This window comes from Cetorhinus maximus, chromosome 24 (genome assembly GCF_964194155.1).
Source record: "Cetorhinus maximus chromosome 24, sCetMax3.hap1.1, whole genome shotgun sequence".
In the NCBI taxonomy this organism is placed as follows: Eukaryota; Metazoa; Chordata; class Chondrichthyes; order Lamniformes; family Cetorhinidae; genus Cetorhinus; species Cetorhinus maximus.
The window spans coordinates 34,513,460-34,532,876 of NC_135902.1; the positions used below are offsets into that span (position 1 = coordinate 34,513,460).

The following is a 19,417-nucleotide window of genomic DNA, read 5'->3' on the forward strand; positions in this document are numbered from 1 at the left end:
TAAAAATCATCCCCTTAGATCTTTTGTTACCTCTCAGCGTTCTATTCAGAACATTGGAAGTGGGAACATTTGAAGACATTGAATTGTCACCTTTTGACCATAGCCTTCAACGCGCACAGTGGTGTGCTATCTTACTGACTCTGAGTGGCATAAGAATTTGAGGTTGTGTTATGTAGGTAAGGCAGTTAATCTGCAATTATTTTTCCCCCAGTCTATTCTTGGCTGTGTGTGGGTGAAAGGGTAATGAAGCAAATCTTCAGTGTTGTTCGTTATCATGGAGGTGGATATGGAGGAGAGAGGAGATATGCTGGAATCCAGAGTATCACACTAAGAGTAAGATATTTGGAATGGATGGAATATAGTGGAGATTCTGGATGTATCGGGTAGCCAGTTTGGGGTTTGTGGAACTTGTTAGCTAACTGATGGTCATGATTATAGTTTTAGAAAGCAATCTGCCAGTTTTGGTAATGCCACTTTGTCCAACCCTGAATCCAATTGTAGCAAGTGCTTATTCTGAAACATTATGTGGGGGGTGTAGACGTGCATTAGATTCTCTTGAGTTGAGGTATTGATCTCTCTCCAAATTACATAAGGTACAACACGCAAGTAGGCCATTCAGCCCAAAAAGCATTGCTAGTGTTTGCCATCCATGCAAGAGAAATCAATTTAATCATGTTTGCCCATCCTGCTTCTTTGTCCACCTTTCCAATAATTTTGAATAAAGGTAGCAAGCTGAGGAGGGGAGGCAGGCCAATGGCACTGATTTTATGGCAATAATAATGGGAAAACCGTCAGCAGAATAATGTGGACAAGTTACTGTCAGTGATTCTATGCTTCATCAGAGGGTGCACTGGCTTTTTTTTTGCATTGTTGAGGCATCCCCAGACTGCCAACAATGGAAATCAGTTGAATTGACAAGAAGTTCCATTCTTACACTGTTGGTCTCTATGAAAACCATTGAAAAAGGAGTACCTTGTTGAATGAGCTGTAGTTGGGTTTTTAACAGCATACTAAGTTCACAATTACCACTAAATGCCTTTGCTCAGTCTGAAAAACTAATTTGGTATTTGTCTTAAATGTTTGTTTATCTTTGATTATTTTAGCTTTTGCCTTAATTCAATCATTTATTTCACTATATAAAAATTTTAAGTGCTTTGAACTTCCTGGTTTACTGTGTGCGAATACTTCAATGATTGTCTGCTTACATCACTGCTGCTGCACGCCAAGACATGGCCTCGACTCAGTGCCACATTTAAACTGCCATTGGGAAAGGGGAAATCCACACCTCAGAGATCACTAGATCCATGTGGGCAGCTTTCTTTAAGGTCAACAGCGAAGAAAGAACCTTGCTTTGCCCCCGACCCCAAATTCCAGGCTTTTATGTCCTGTCATGTGGGTACTCTCCTCCCCCATGGCTATTGGAAGAAGTGGACATGTCAGATAATCTATGGCATATTTCATATTGTGAGCTGAAAAATATTCTATTCATTTTGTTGGAAGGTAGGTTGTGGAATTTGTTCTGAGGTTTTATGCAGGTTAGTGCATGTTAAAGGTTTCTGTGGTAGATTTGCTATCAAGGGTATGAAATGTTGGAATTAGGACCATCATTCAACAAATTATATACAAATCAAACTTTCTCAGTTTAAAAATATCTATCATTCTTCAATTAAATGCCGTCACATTCTCAAACAGTGTGTTCATGTCATTAAACGTGATTGAATAGAAATTCAACGAATTGGTATCCTAGTTGTATCCAAATAAGGAATCATGCTAAGCTAACATCAGCAGTTACAAGCACTTGTGTTTTAGATGACCTTATAATTTTGTTCAAATCTCCATAGGGTTATTTGAGTGGAAGTAATGCCTTTTAGCCAGCTTAGAGCCAAACTGAAAAAAAACTGGGGGTAGGAGAGAGCTGACACCAAGATAGAATTTAAATAAAAATATGTACCTGTCATTCAACTGCTTTATTTCCCCCATTGGACTATTTTATATTTACATGAACAATAGGGTGAGTAAATTATGAGACAATTAGAGTTTGCTTCCTATTCAGGGTTCAGTCAGATTTTTCTTTGGCTGCTTTTCAACCTCATTCAATTGCTATACAGTAGGCGAACTGCTGCATTAGCTCATACCAGCAAGATAGTTTCTTATAACAGCATGTTCTGGAGCCAACCAGAGAGCAGGCCGCACTAGACCTGGTATTGTGCAACAAGATGAAGGTGCCCATGGGTAGCAACAACCACAACATGATTGAATTTTACATGTAGTTTGAGAGAGAGGACTGGGTCTGAGACTGTGTTTTTAAACTTAAATTAGGGCAATTATGAGGGCATGAAAGTAGAGCTGGCTAAAGTGAATTGGCAAGTTAGGTTAAGGAATAGGTCATTACAGATGCAGCGGCAAACATTTAAGGGGATATGTCAGAATAGGTACATTTCAAAAGTAAGAAAAAATCCAAGGGGCAGACACACCATCCATGGTTAACTAAAAAGGTTAAAGATAGTGTCAAACTTAAAAGAAAAGTATATAATTCTGCATAGATGGGTGGAAGGTCAGAAGATTGGGCAGAACATAAGGAACAGTAAAGGATGACCAGAAGATTATTAAGGAGGGATAAATTAGAGGGTGAGAGAAAGCTAGCCAGAAATAGAAAAACAGTAAGAGTTTCTATAAATATTTTAAAAAGAAACGAGTTAACAAAGTGAGCATTGGTCCTATAGAAAGTGAGTCTGGAGAATTGACAATGGAAAACAGAGAAATGGCAGATGAATTGAACAGATATTTTCAATCATTCTTCACTATAAAGGATACAAGTAACATCCTAGAAGCAGCTATAAATTAGGAAATGGAAGGGAGGGAGAAACTCAGGAAATTTATAATCCCCAGAGAAGTGGTACTGAGTAAATTGTTGGAGCTGTGGGCTGACAAATGCCCAGGGTCTTGATGGACTTCATCCTGGGACCTTTAAAGAAGTGGCTAGTGAGATAGTTGATGCATTGGTTCCAATTTTCCGAAACTCCCTAGATTCAGGGAATGTCCCATTAGATTGGATGATAGCAAATATAACTGTTATTCAAAAAGGGAGGGAGACAGAAAACAGGAAACTACAGGCCAGTTAGCTTAACATCTGTCATTCGGAAAATGTTAGAAGCAATTATTATAGAAGCTATGGCAGGGCATTTGGATAAGTTCAAAGTAATCAGGCAAAGTCAACATGGTTTTGTGAAAGGAAATCATGTTTAACCAGCTTATTGGAGTTCTTTAAGTAATATGTGCTGTGGATAAAGGGGAACTGGTGGATGTACTGTACTTAGATTTCCAGAAGGCATTTGATAAAGTGCCATGTCAAAGGTTATCGTGGAAAATAAAAGCTCGTGGTATAAGGGGTAATGTGCCACAGGAATCAGTGCTGGGACCTCAATGGTTTACAATTTATATAAATGACTTGGATGAAGGAATGGATGGGATGGTTGCCAAATTTGCTGATGACACAAAGATAGGTAGGAAAGTAATTTGTGAAGAGGACATAAGGAAGCTAGAAATAGATATAGATAGGTTAAGTGAGTGGGCAAAGATCTGGCAAATGGAGTATAATGAGAGAAAATGTGAAATTGTCCATTTTGGCAGGAAGAATAAAAGAGAAGCATATTATCTAAATGGTGAGAGATTGCAGAGCTCTGAGATGCAGAGGGATCTAGGTTTCTTAGTACATGAATCACGAAAGGCTAATATGCAGGTACAGCAAGTAATTAGGAAGGCTAATAGAATGTTATCATTTATTGCGAGGGAAATTGAATACAAAAGTGAGGAGGTTATGCTTCAGTTATACAAAGCACTGGTGAGACCACATCTGGAGTACTGTGTACAGTATTGGTCACCTTATTTAAGGAAGGATGTAAATGCGTTGGAAGCAGTTCAGAGAAGGTTTACCAGGCTAATACCTGGAATGGGTGGGTTGACTTGTGAGGAAAGGGTGGACAGGCTAGGCTTGTATCTGCTGGAGTTTAGAAGAGTAAGAGGCAATTTGACTGAAACATATAAAATCCTGAGGGGTCTTGACAGGGTGGATGTGGAGAGGATGTTTCCTCTTGTGGGAGGATCTAGACCTAGGGATCACTGTTTAAAAAGGGGTCGCCTATTTAAAACAGAAATGAGGTGAAATTTTTCCTCTCAGAGGGTAATGAGTCTTTGGAACTCTCTTCCTGAAAAGGTGGCGGAAACAGAGTCTTTGAATATTTTTGAGGCAGAGCTGGATAGATTCTTGGTAAGACGGGTGATAGGTGATCTGAAGTAGGCGGGATGCAGATTTAAGGTTACTATCAGATCGGCTATGATCTTATTCAATGTTGGAGCAGGGCTCGAGGGTCAAATGGCCTACTCCTGCTCCTTGTTCACATGCTCATGTGTACCATAGAGGTGTGAAATGATCCATTTGGGTGCAGGGGAGTGGGACTAGTAGTCACAATAAAGCAAAGGTTTTGAGAAGAAAATAACAGAATCTGAAGGTCTGATTGCTATTAATTTCTTGCTGACTGATCATGGAGCAATTGAAGCTGGTTTACAACAGCCCGTGGCCAGACCATCTGACAAAGCAGGAAACAATTGAGCTGATGATGTCTGTGATGAAAAGAAAAGCATTTGATGTGAAGACTGGATGAAATGGTGAATTGTTCCGTATTTTCTGTGCACTAGGAAGGATCTTTTTTCTTGGTAATCCTGATGTGTTCATATCAAAATACTTCTACTATACCCAGAATCATTTTTTCAGTGTTTACTTAATCATTGCAATCACATATTTCCAGCTGAGGAAAATCAGAATTTTTAAAATAGCCAATTCCTTGTAGTGTAGCTTGAGATTTTTAGCTGCAATGCCACAGTCTAAAAAACAAACTAATGAGCAAAGGCAAGTGCAAAATTATCATAACATAGATATTGAATGACTGCATAGTGTTCTTCCTGTTTTTGATTCAAAGATTACCCCTTTCTTGCCATTTTCCCTCCCCAATCTTCATCAGAAATGCAGATGTAGTCGTTCTGCTCAGCATTATGTGGAATTTACGGATCATCAGTATATGTTTCCGATGGCCCGAAATGAAGCGAAATTATGTTTTTGTTTCCTGAATAATCGGGTTTGTTGTGATAGAAATTAAGACGTATCCCGTTTCAGTTTCTAATATTCTCTACATTTTAATATTGAGAAGTTAGAAACTTCTAAGAAAATGCAATGATTTTCAAATATTTCTCTCCGTGATTCTTGTGTTTTTCTGCTTGGGATGAGGTGCGAGTTAAACATCCTATTTGGCTTGGCAATGACCGTAGCCATAAACCATGAAGCTTTGGATTTCTTTCCTTGTCTAGTATGTCATATTGTAGTGCAATAGGATGTGTAACAGAAGTGTTTTCACTATACCAGATGATGTTGAAGATGATTGTCTGCATCAGATGATCTTACAATTGGCCAGATAATGCATGGAGGTCAACCAACCAGTTGTTTTGGTCCAATAACATGTTATCTCATGCTTCAGCAGCGGGATTTTAATAAACTATTTCTATGGTTTGTGGCACTGAAATCAATTTCAATTGACTGCTTCAATATCAGTCATGCACAAATTCCAGCTACCTGGGGGGTGGGTGGGGGGGGGTGGTGGTGGTGCGGTGTGTGTGAGTGAGAGTGTGAGAGAGAGAGTGTGCGCACGCATATGTGAGTGAGTGTGTATGTGAGTGAGTGTGTACCATCTAAAAGATGCACTGCAGCAACTCAGCAAGGCTCCTTTGGCAGCACCTTCAAAACCGCAACCTTTACCATCTAGAAGGACAAGGGCAGCAGATGCATGGGAACACCACCAGCTGCAAGTTCCCCTCCAAGCCGCACACCATCCCGACTTGGAACTATATCGCCGTTCCTTCTTTGTCACTGGGTCAAAATCCTGGAATTCCCTCCCTAACAGCACTGTGGGTGTACCTACACCCACATGGACTGCAGCGATTCAAGAAGGTGGCTCACCACTACCTTCTCAAGGGCAATAAATTCTGACCTTGCCAGTGATGCTCAAATTCCCATGAACAAGAAAAAAAGGAATCCATGTGACACCCACAGGTGACCCAGCAAACAATTAAATCAGACTATTATTTTGCAACAACCCAGTCCTACACACCAAAACTAGTTCAGAATTCAATCACAACCCTTCCAGCTAAACAGTTATACATACCAAACTGGTGAATTCCCTTCTAATACCCTTTAATGAACAAATGCTGCTCAAATGACTGAGTGCAAGACTATATTTGAAATATAGGGCATAATCTTCCAGTCCTGCCAGCAGCAGGAAGCTTGGCGGGCAGGGGAACTTAATTTGGCTTTGAGGCCAAAAACCAGTTTCCTGACAGCGGGACGAACTTTAGCAATTAAGCTCTCGGGATTTTAAAGGCGGGTTAAAGTTAGGTCGAGCTTCCCGACGAACTATGTCAGGAAGGCCTTTTCCATGTATTAGCATGTCATGCATGCTTATTAAAAGATCAGCTTGCCAGAATTAAGTTCCCCCACCAAATTATGTTCCCCGCCAGCAAGAAATTAGAGTGTTCACTTTTACAACTGCACATAAGCGGCGTGCACCTGGCAAGGTAGACTTCTTCCATGATTAACGGCGAGTTGCCGCTGCATTGTCCCCATTGGGGAGCATCTATAAATGCCAGACTATGCTTGAGACCGGGTGGTGGCAGTGCAAGTTGCATGGAGGATGATCAAGGAAGGGAGGAAGGGTTAGCAGGGAAGGGTGGAGCAGTGGCTGGGCAAAGGTGGAAGGGATAGCGCAGGCTGTCCGGGTGTCCTTTAAATGTGACGCCCAGACCTTTGACCCAACGAGGTAACAGGGATGGCGAATTCCTGCCTGCCCATGCAGCGAGAATCGGTGAGCTCTTCGTGGATGCATATTTAATGAGCCGAACAGTGCAAGATCACGCGTGGTCAGCTGCCCTGCACCCTCCCCCAGTGGAAATTGCTTCCAATACCGGGCCCACCACCAAATTTAAGACTCCACAATCGAAGGTTCCAGCCATTTTTCTCATTAATTTAGCATTCTGCTAGTCCAGATTAACCTATGTATCTGTACTTCATGTCCACAAAAATATTTAACTCAAAGGTCTCATTTGTGGGAGGTATACCATCCATGGGAAATTTATTTAAAGATCACAAAGTTGCATCATTGACGGCCTGTTTTAATAACAAGATTAATTGTGTTAATACTGTAAAATGACAAGAAACTAGGAGAACCCATTTTCTTCCAAAGCCATGGACTACACATCCGTTACACAAAATGCTGAAGTCATTTTTATTAATTTAAGTGTGTTATGAAGTTTCTGTATCTAATACTTTCATTTAATCAGAAATCATTGTGGATCATAAAAAATTTTGATAGTGTTAGTTTATTTCAGTAAGATGAATATTCCTGCTGATTCTTACCTGTAATATTCAAAGTAGCTGATGTTATCAGCTACTTCTGCCATGTTCAAATTTATATTGTGCCATGTTGGGAGGCCAGAGAGCTGTGAAACAATTGCATCTGCCATCTGTTGCATGAACTTCAGTGTCTGAATAAACTCTATTCTTTGTGCAAAGATCTCATCGAGCCTTGCAATATGCTGCATCAGATCAACTTCCATATTACTTGTAGTCTTAGAAACCTGAAAAAACAAATGTAGTTGTTAAGATATTTTTTAAATTAATTACCCCAACTCTTTAACTGAAATAAAATGCTGCAGTTGCACTTTCAACTCTCTTCTTCAATGGATGCTTCTTCACCAAGTGTGGAACTACTATTAGGTTATGTCCTTTAACACTGGGGTGCCAGCCTGACAGATGGGATGTGGATCTCCTTGGAGATAGACCTTAGCCCCAATCAAAATTAAAGCAGTCCACCTCAGGTCTCACTGGATATGGGTACATGGTAAAACAATCTTATAAAAAGGCCAAATAAATCAATACTTGGGTGTAGAAGGCTAAAATTAGAGCTGAGGTGCATTCAGTTACAACTTAGCCTCAGAAATTCAAACGGCTTTCAAAAGAGACCCAACTAAAATTTGTTTGAAAAATTTCACGATTCAGACCTATAAAGACAAGTTTTCTTCAACTTCAGGTAAGTCTTTGGGCTCATTGACGCTAATTTTTAAAATTTATTCTTTCATGGGATGTGGGCGTCTTGGGCTAGGCCAGCATTTATTGCCCATCCTGAATTACCCTTGCGAAGGTGGTGGTGAGCTGACTTCTTGAACCGCTGTAGTCCCTGTGGTGTAGCTATACCCACAGTGCTGTTAGGAAGGGAGTTCCAGGATTTTGACCCAGCAACAGTGAAGGAACAGTGATATTGTTCCAAGTCAGAATGGTATGTTACTTGGAGGGGAACCTGCAGGTGGTGGTGATGTTCCCTTGCATCTGCTGCCCATGTCCTTCTAGCTGCTAGAGGTCGCAGGTTTGGAAGGTAATGTTGGAGGAGCCTTAGTGAGTGCATCTTGTAGATGGTACACACTGTTGCCACTGTCGTTTGTGGTGGACAGAGTGAATGTTGAAGGTGGTTAATGGGGTGCCAATCAAGTGGGCTGCTTTGTCCTGGATGGTGTCAAGCTTCTTGAGTGTTGTTGGAGCTGCACTCATCCAGGCAAGTGGAGAGTATTCCATCACACTCCTGACCCGTGCCTTGTAGATGATGGACAGGCTTTGGGCGGTCAGGAGGTGAGTTACTTGCCACAGAATCCCCAGCCTCTGACCTGCTCTTGTAGCCGTAGTGTTTATATGGCTGGTCTAGTTTAGTTTCTGGTCAATGGTAACCCCCCCAGAATGTTGATAGTGTGGGATTCAGCGATGTAATACCATTGAACATCAAGGGGTTAGATTCTTTCTTGTTGAAGATGCTGATTGCCTAGCACTTAAGTGGCAAGTAACACTCACGCTACACATCAGCCCAAGCCTGAATGTTGTCCAGGTCTTGCTGCATATGGACAGAAACTGCTTCAGTATCTGAGGAGTTGTGAATGGTGAACATTGCACAACCATCTCAAACATCCCTATTTCTGACCTTATGATGGAGGCAAGGTCATTGATGAAGCAGTTGAAGATAGTTGGGCCTAGGACACTACCCTGAGGAACTCCTGCAGGGATGTCCTGAGACTGAGATGATTGACCTCCAACAACCACAATTATCTTCCTTTGTGCTAGGTATGACTCCAACCAGGGCTCCTTAATGCCATACTGGGTCAAATGCTGCCTTGATGTCAAGGGCAGTCACTCTCACCTCAACTCTGGAGTTCGTTTATTTTGTCCATGTTTGGGCCAAGGCAATAATGAGGTCAGGAGCTGAGTGGCCCTGGCAGAACCCAAACTGAGCATCAGTGAACAGGTTATTGCTGAGTAAGTGCCACTTGATAGCATTGTCGATGATACCTTCCATCACTTTGCTGATGATCGTGAGTAGACTGATGGGGCAGTAATTGGCTTGCTGGAATTTGTCCTGCATTTTGTGCACAGGACAAGTTTCCACATTGCCAGGTAGATGCCAGTGTTATGGCTGTACTGGAACAGCTTGGCTAGGGGCACAGCTTTTTCTGAAACACAAGTCTTGTCCTATTGCCGGAATGTAGTCAGGGCCCAGAGCCTCTGCAGCATCCTGTGCCTTCAGCCATTTCTTAATATCACATGAAATGTATCAAATTGGCTGAAGACTTGCATCTGTGATGCTAGCGGCCTCAGAAGGAGGCCAAGATGGATCATCCATCTTGATACTTCTGGCTGAAGATGAGTGCAAATGCTTCAGCTTTGTCTTTTGCACTGATATGCTGGGTTCCCCCTTCATTGAGGATGGGGATATTTGTGGAGCCTCCTCCTGCAGTTAGTTGTTTAATTATCCACCTCCATTCACAACCAGATGTGGCAGGGCTGCAGAGCTTAGATCCGATTTGTTGTGGGGTCACTTAGCTCTGTCTTTTGCATGCTGCCTCTGCTGTTTGGCACGCAAGTAGACCTGTGTTTTAGCTTCACCAGGTTGATACCTTATTTTTAAGTATGCCTGATGCTGCTCCTGGCATGCCCTCTTGCACTCTTCATTGAACCAGGATTGATCTCCCAGCTAGATGGTAATCGTAGAGTGGGGGATATGCGGGGCCATGAGGTTACAATTCTGCTGCTGCAATTGGTCCACAGTGCCTCATGGGTTGAGTTGTTAGATCTGTTTGAAATCAATCCCATTTAATGAGTGCCACACAACACGATGGAGGGTATCCTCAATATGAAGGTGGGACTTCACCTCCACAAGGAAGTGGTCACTCCTGTTGATACTGTCATGGACATTTACATCTGCGGCAGAAAGGTTGGCAAGGACGAGGTCAAGTATGTTTTTCCCTCTTGTTGGTTCCCTCACCACCTGTCACAAGGCCAGTCTAGCAGCTATGTCATCTAGGACTCGGCCAGCTCAGTCTCTGGTGGTGCTACCGATCCTCTCTTGGTGATGGACATTGAAGTCCCCCACCCAAAGTACATTCTGTGCCCTAGCCACCCTCAATGCTTCTTCCAATTGTGTTCAATATGGAGGAGTACTGATTCATCAGCTGATAGTGGGGGGATGGTGGGGGGCGGTGATAAGTGGTAATCAGTAGGAGGTTTCCTTATCCATGTTTGATGTGTTGCCATGAGACTTCATGGGGTCCAGAGTCAATGTCGAGGACTCCAAGGGCCAACTCTCTCCCAACTGTATATCACTGTGCCAGCACCTCTGGGAGGACTATCCTGTCGGTGGGACAGGATATACCCAGCAATGGTGATGGTGATGTCTGGGACATAGTCATACTCACAGGATCATACCTTACAGACAGTGTCAGCTGTTGCTTGACTAGTCTGTGGGACAGCTCTCTCAATTTTGGCACAAGCCCCCAAATGTTAGTAAGGAGGTCTTTGCAGGGCCAACAGGGCCGGGTGTGCCAATATCATTTCTGGCACCTAGGTCAATATTGGTGGTCTTTCTGGTGACATTCCTTTTAGATTTTGTAGCAGTTTGATACAACTGAGTGGCTTGCTGGGCTATTTCAGAGCGCATTTAACAGTCAACCATATTGCTGTGGGTCTGGAGTCACATGTCGGCCAGGCCAGGTAAGGATGACAGATTTCCTTCCCTAAAGGACATCAGTGAACCAGATGGGTTTTTATGACAATCGGCAATGGTTTCATGGTCACTATTACCGAGACTAGTTTTTAATTCCAGATTTATTAATTGAATTTGATTTCAGAATTTTTGCACCAATTGGTAAAAAAAAGTCTTGCATTTATAAAACGCTTTTTCAGAGCCACTGATGTCTCAAAGTGTTTTCCAACCCATGAAATACTTTAAAATTGTAGTCACTGTTGCAATTTAGGAGACATATAAATAAAAAAATACTCCTTTTGATAAGTTAAAGGTGCACTAACAGGTCTTTCAATGTGTTAAATTTTTGGGCTTAAGTCACACATTTAACTTACCAATTGTGAGAGGAAAGGCAGCAAATAGTTTAAAATTCCATTTTCTTTTCTCTATTTACCGCGCAGGTTTCATTCCTCAAGCAATCTGTTAACAGGCCTACAAAAGGGCAGAGGTTTTTCTAGGTCTGGTTATGAGTCATGAACTAGTTTAGATATAGGAGCCAAATGCAGATGAGCATCAAAAGAGAGGTGGCCACAATATAAGGTTTAGAGATACAGCTAGAAATAGGAAAAGTCAGTGCAAACACTGGATCACATTGGATTAAAGCAGTTTTAGAAACATGAAGAGTGAACTAGTTGAGTTGTGATGAGGTGGAAGAAGAAATTAGCACACAGCACCATAGAGCAACAGTGAGATTTTTTTAAAAATAAGAGATTACAAAGGTACATACACATTCCATTGAAAAGCAAACTAATAGTTTTTAGGATGCCATGGATAATAGAGATTGGAAACCAATTAAAAGTGCTTTTAGAACAATAATAATAAAACAAACATTGTCAAAAGGCAGTTGGGGACCCTGAAAAGTGAGGATTCTGAATTTGCTAATTGTGATCAAAAAATGACATGAATAAGTAAGTATTTTGCATCTGTCTTTGCTGAAGGGAAGGATAGTGGAGTGGAGTTGAATCCTGAAAGGTTGGGGAACAAGAAATACTATTGTGGAAAGAAGGCTTTATTTTAGTAGATAAATTAGTTAGATTAAAGGAACACAAAGCGTCCGATGGGATACATCCTAGCTCCAGAGGAAGGTGAGGAATGACCACGTTTAGACCTTGCTTCAAATGTGCCTGTGTACCAGAGGATGGGAGAGTGGCCAGTGCAGTGCCCATTTTTTAAAAACGGAGTCCGAGCTAATCTAGGTAATTGCACACTAATTTGTTTAACATCTTAGGGAAAATATCAGAATCCCTAGTTACCGCTAAATCTGAAATGATCGCATACCTAGATAGCGAGAAATAGTCAGAAAGAGCTTGCACTGAATTTGACTGCACTTGACGAACCTCAGAATGGGTCAAGAACCAGAAAACAGACAGTGGGTACTGTCAAAAGAACCAACGCAATATGAGGAAAACTTTTCTTTTACACAGTGATTGGCAAGGCTCTGGAATACATTGCCTGAGAATCTGCCTGTGGTGGAGGTAGATTCAATTGTGGCTTTCAAAAGGATTTGAATGAGCACCTGAAGAGAAAAAACTTACAGGGAAAGGGTGGGAAAGCGATGCTAGCTGAGTTGCTCTTTAAGAGAGCTGGCACAGTTACAACAGGCCATCTGGCCTCCTCCTGTGCTATAACCATTTTATGGTTCGAATTCTACCTAACTCAACCCAGCAGTATTAATCTGCCCTCAATTATCCATGCGTTAAACCCCTGCTGCGCACTCAGCAACACATTTTGTAGGAATAAACTCAGGCATAGCAGGAAATTGTGTCATTCCACAAAAAAGAAAAAAAAATGCACTATTTCTCAAAAAAACATTCATAGTCAAAGCACACTTTTAGAACTTGCACATAATTCGAAGTTGCTTCATTTAAATTATCAGAATTTAAATTAATATCATGCAATAAAGAGAGTGCCGATTTACTGAAGTTAGTTCATGTGAACCACTTAGCCATTTCTTTGAGCACAAACCAAATTAGGATTAAGAGTGGACTACTGTAGGCAGAAAGCTTGTCTACACTGAGTGCAATGTTCTGCGTTTTGTTGGAGAGAAACTATTAGAGCCAGGTTCCCACCTCGAAAGGAAAGTGAATGGCCCCTTTACCATTCTTTATGGCCAATAAAGTTCCAAAACAATCTCATCTATTTCTATGTACAGACACATTCTTGAAACCAGGAATTAATCTTATTACAATTCTGAAGGCAATTTCATTATATCGATTTGGACAGAATAGTCTTTAAAGTTGATTTTTTTCCCCCTCCAAGCGCCCAAAGAGTTTATTCTGGGACATTTTTTTTTAATATGAATTCTCTATCTAACTCTCTGCCCGCTTCAAACATTTGCTTGGACGTTTAAAATAGGTATTAAGAGACACACAATACCCAATGTATAAGCAATTTGTAAAGCGAAAACGTAGATGTCTCCTTCCCCACATCAGATTCCATAAGACATAGGAGCAGAAATTAGGCCATTCGGCCCACCATAAGTTCCTTTCCTTATCAAAAGTAATTTCCAAGCAAATAAACACAGCAAAAGAAATCACTGAAACTGGAAAATGTGGTTAAGGAAACAACAAACTCTGCATATGATAAACCCAGAGGAAAAATCCCATCAGGCACATGATCAGAAACACAACTTTACATTGAACAAAAGATTCCTTGTCACACCAGGAAATTGGTATCAACAAGTTGCACAATCATAAGATTAAGTTCCAAAAACAGCGAGGGATTTTGTGCTGCTGATGGTGAGGGGGAGGGGGTGGGGGAAGGGCAGAGGAGCAAGTCTTAACTGATCCGGCAGAATGCTAACTACAATTCTGACTCATTTCTTGAACTCCCAAGTGATTTATTTTCCTCCAGATGCTGACTGCACTAATTGACTTGAGGCTTAAAATACATACAGTACAGGACAGCAATTTAAAATGGGAATTAAATTGGCTATAACATAATTGTTTCCTCCTAAAAATCAATTAAACCTGTTCATTGGTGCTGACTCCAGTTGTGTCTCTGTGAATGCAGCATCATTTTTTTTAAACTACACAGTGCCAAATCCCAAACTGGCCCAGAGTTTACTTCTGATGGAAACTGCTCAAAGAAGCAGCCTAACCGTTAAGCAGTCATATACCATATCTACTATAACAGTGAGAAATAACCACAGAATTTACACAATCTCTGCTGCTAGTTCAACCCTTTTTAGGTTAATAGATTCACATCAGATTACAGGTTTAGGCATTTATGGCTGGGTGAAATGCACTGCCTGTACTGCACATCCAGTTTTGGTCCAAAGGGGACACCAGTGGGAAGACAAATAGCCCAGCCAAGATTTCACGTGCCTCACCCCTTCCAGTATCGACAGTACAAAGTCAGGAGACTGATGCTTGTAGAGATGTAACAAGTTACTGTTCTATATTAGGCCTGGAGAAACCAGAACCTCCTCCAGCTTAAAAAGCTGACAAAATCAAAGCCATCACAAATTCCCACAAACATCTGCTGGCCTCCAGCCTTGGCTCCGTCGCTTACTCTCTCTCCATCTGCCATCCCAGACTTGCTGTATTGCTCAAACCTGAGGTCAGCTTCTTGCCCCAAACCTGATCTCCAAATAAGACTTCTTTCGTTCAACTCCACATCACGGACCGTGTCTGCCCCATCCTCCCTCTGCCCGACAACAAGTCTGGGTGGTGTAATTGTTAAAATTTAAAAGGGGCCCAGGTTCATTTGCTGGAAAGAAGATGCTAGATATTCATACCTGTAGACAATGGAAAGAGCAATTGTGCTGACTATGGGTAGACTGTTAGTCTCCATGACTCGCAGGGAGGTGTTAGAATGCCAGGTCTTATATACAGTTATACTTTGAATTGTGTGTATAATTCCAAGAAAGAATGGAGTTAGGTGTTTAGAGGATAGCTAATTAGCATTTCTACCTGGATCAAAGCCCATGTGATTCAGATTGCTGTGGAGATGGGTTTTGGGAAGGAAAAAAGTCCATAGAGAGTCACTGTGGCATCAGGTTACAGGTTTTCTAAGATATCCCTGAAGGTCACAAACACAATTGAATCTGCAGCCATCTAAGAGGCAGAGAGCAGGAGATAGGAGTTGGATGAAGAGTCTGTCTTCCTCTCCACAGATGCTGTCAGACCTGCTGAGTTTTTCCAGCAATTTTTGTTTTTGTTGTAGGAGATAGAAGTAGTCAGTCCTGCACCTGAAGCAGAGAAAATACTGACTCTATTGTTCACCATGCAAAATGTGGGTGGGCGCTTGCACTCAAATTGAAGGGGCCAAGTTCATGAGGATTTAAAGGATATTGGACGATTCATTTAGCTTGGTCTAGAGGGGGGGAATCTCCCAGTGTAATTCTCACAACGAAAGTCAGATCTGGGATTAGGAGTTACTTGGCTGGGAAAGGGGAAAGGAGGCAAGCCATTGGGAGTGGAGAATAGCTTTGGACTAGTTCCGATAGAATAAAGTGTCTGCTTAAGGGACTGCGTAAAGTGTAATCACGGTGGGAGATTTTTGGTCATTTTAAAAGCTAAATGGGAAACTTTTCTGTAGTTTAGAGTATAAGTTACTTACTGAATAGTGTTTAATCAACGTTACTTCTAGTTTGCTTGTTACAGTACAGGTCAGAACTTGAGATCTTGTTGTGTAAACCTTTCAGTCACTAGAAATTCAAATATCTTTTTTACAGTTATTTGGTCTCTACGGTGAGCGTCACAGTAAATAGAAACTAGCAAGTTTGTTATGGCCAGCAGGCACTATGTTTGACATTGTCTTTAGAAGAATATTTCTGATTGTCCTGTCCCTGTTAGAAACAACCCTGTAAAGATGGCATCAATGGTAGGAAAGTAAAAGAAATAGTTATGCACCTTCTTTGGAGTTGGTATCAACCTAACAAGGTGGTCTTTGCAGTGCCCCCAAAGGCAGCAGAGTCACTAGCAGGAATATAAATGTTGCCACCAGCTGATTATCTTAGGTCACTCGTGTAGGCCTGTGAGCTGGTTTGCCCTTGCTGCAATGTACATCAACTCCCCTAGGCATTGGGAAAGTGCCACCTCCAAATGAAAGTCACAAATCTCAGCTTTAAGACAACTATATGTACACGACCACAATTGCTTCAGAGCTTTAGAATCTAGCCCATGATATAAAAAGGATTGATGATATAGGACCACATCCATCAGCAATTGTTAGAGATTTGGCTAAATAGACAATGGCTTTAAAATCTATTTTCACAATATGCTAGTACAGATGCTCTTTGCAATATGAGCTACCAATTGGGGCAACAGCAACTATGCCAAGAAAAAGTCATGGAGAATGTGCACGAGAACAAAAGTGCACGTGAAAAGGTTTGCACACGGGAATGGGTGTGTGCGCAAGAGAGATGAAAAAAAAATAGCGCATGCATGCATAAGAGTTTGGGAGTGTTCACGTGTACAAGAGTGAGACATTGGAGAGAGAAAAAAAGAGCACAAAAGAAAGGGGTGAGAATAGGTATGTACTGGAAGAAAGGAGGAGGAGAAAGAAACCATTATTCAATAATCATCTGATGGTCATTTGCAATGTGACAAAGCAATAGGAAGATAGATATATTTGAGATAAATTCGAAGTCAGATTCTAATGTTAATTTTAGATTTGAATGCTTTCAAAATTTATTCTAACAAACAGTTTACAAATATTATATCGTGAAGGATGCACAATTATTGTACTGATGTACAAGAACTATGAAGATTGAGAAATGCACACTGTGGTCATGCTCAGTAAAGGCATGTCATATTCATAATTTTACACATAGGCTGAACTTGTATGGAAGCTTCTGGAAATGTCTTCATTTGTTTAAAATGGGCACTGATGGGCTTTTAAGATGGTTGCCAAGGGGTTGGTTTGAGCTTTGCTTATTCAACAGATTATCAAGCTTCTGGAAAGTTCTGAATTGAATAACCATGGATGAGGACTCCCCCAGAATGGACATAACAAGATGAATATTATCTGTGGAATTCACACCTGCCATCGTTCAAATCTTACTCAAAACGCAGAGTCAATGGACTCCTAGGGGAGAATTTTCTCCGTTTTTGTGGGGGGGTTGGGCAGGCCAGCGAGCATGCAGCTGATCGCCGCCCGTGATAGGCTGGGCGCCACCATTTTGCATGGGCGGGCCAATTAAGGCCCGCCCAATGTGACGTGCACCCAGAAGCGCTGGGCGGGCAGGGGGAGGAGGGAGAGTTGGGGCCTGCGCTGTTTCACATGCATGAAAAAGAGCGCAGAAATCTCCCTGAGGCACGGAGCTGCCTCAGGGAAATTAGTGTGATTTTTTAAACTTTAATAAAAGAAAAAATTTTTATGACACGTCCCCTCTTGTGACAGCTGAGGCATGTTAATGAACTTTAATTTAAAAATTTATTCAATTTATAAACCCTTCATGAAACCTCATCCCGCCCATGGATGAGGTTTCATGATAGATGTGAAGGCCGCCTGGGCTCTTCACCTGTCCGTCAACCTTAAGGTTGGACGGGCAGCTCAATTAGTTACTTCAATTAGTTCTTAAATGGCCTTAATAGGCCTTAGACAGTTCGGCGGGTGCACAACCGACTCCGGCACGTGCCCACCGAACAAAACATCGCGACACAGCGCCCGACGTCACCGCCCACAGACTTGAAGATTCTGCCCCAAGACTCCACGGGCAAAATTTTTCAGTCGGCGTGTGGGGGCAGGCCCGACACGCTGACATGTGAAACGATGCACGATGGCGTCGAGCGTGTATCCCGACATCACTGCGCTGTGTCGCGATGTTTCATTCAGTGGGCGCGTGGAGTTGGCTGCATGCCCGCTGATATGTAAATGGCTTATTAAGGCCATCAAGGAAATAATTAATGTAATTGTTAATGCTGCCCGTCCAACCATAAGGTTGGCGGGCAGTCGAAAAGGCTAAGCGGCCTTCAGGTTTTTTTAGGCAACTTCATCCACGAGCTGGATGAGGTTTCCAAAAGCTTTTATTAATTAAGTAAATATTTTTTCCGAAATATCAAAACATGTCCCATCTCATGTGAACACAGTCACATGAAGGGACATGTTTAATTAAATTTTTACTCCATTTATTTACTAATTTCAAAAGTCCTTCAATCTCCGAGGCAGCTCCATGCCTCAGGGAGATTGAAGCGCTCTTTCGCGTGCATGCCCGTGTAAAATGGTGGCGCGGAGCCGACCGCGGGCAATGACTAGCTCTGCGACCGTCCCCACCCACTCCCACCATCTGAAAAATTCTGGCCTCTGTCTCCAGGTTGGCAGTTCATCAAAGGAAAGCTGATCAGACCAGTTATCCACCAGCTAAGTGTGAAAGGCCACCATCTATCTCCTAATGTATATCAATGACCTCTAAGTTTTAAGCCATTCTGGGTGGACAATGGCTGTCGACCATGTGATCAAAACTGGCTTCTGATACTGAGTTCCTTTATTATCTCAAGGCCCAGAAAAGACCTGGGCAAACTGAAGAACAACACAAACAAGACAATAGCTGCAGGGAATGACTGTGCCATCTTCATCTTTTAAGAACCATCAGTTGTCAGCCAGTCTGAGAAGCAGATTCTAAAACTACCTGCAAGGCATCAAGCAGCCAAAGTACTTAATCTGTTCCAGTTTCAAAGTTCATCTGAGATCCAACCTCCCAAATATTCAACTACAAGGAGACTCACAAGCTGCTATCAACCTTTCGCTTTACAAGATCCCTACTTCAACATTACATAATCAAATCCATTCAAGGAACCACAGTCCTGCCATGTGGGAGACCAGAAATTGTAAATGAGAGAATGAAGTTACTGTAATCTGTTAAAGTACACCATCTTTATCTGTATATAATCTGTGCGTGTGCGCGCATGCAGGAGTGCATGCGTGAGACCGTGTGCGAGACGTTGCGTTAATTCAGGGTAAGTGTGTGAGAATAAATAACCTTCTTCATTTTAAACTTAAGACTTTGCTGCTGAATTACTTAAATACAAACTCCAAAGGTAAAAAAAGCCACACCTCTTTTCATTCAGAACATACTGATTACAGGCTGTCCCTGACACTGTCCAGGACAAGACACATAGAATTACATAGACCATACAGCACAGAAGACAGGTCATTTACCCAGCCATTCTATGCCAGTGATAATGCTCCATTTGAATCTGCTCTCATCCTTCCTCATCTAACATGATCAGCATAAGCTCATTTTCCCTTCTCCATCATATGCTTATCTAGCCTTCTCCTCAATGCATCTATACTATTGCCTCAACTAA

The 19,417-nt window shown here is 41.9% G+C and overlaps 1 protein-coding gene across 1 annotated transcript in view; it reads right to left on the reverse strand.

Moving 5' to 3' along the window:
- ttyh2 (tweety family member 2) overlaps positions 1-19,417 on the reverse strand; it is a 144,047-nt gene that overhangs the window by 68,351 nt on the left and 56,279 nt on the right. The window contains exon 5 of the mRNA XM_078571005.1: positions 7,460-7,680. Within this exon, the coding sequence (XP_078427131.1) occupies positions 7,460-7,680 (221 nt within the window). The remainder of the gene's footprint in view (positions 1-7,459; positions 7,681-19,417) is intronic.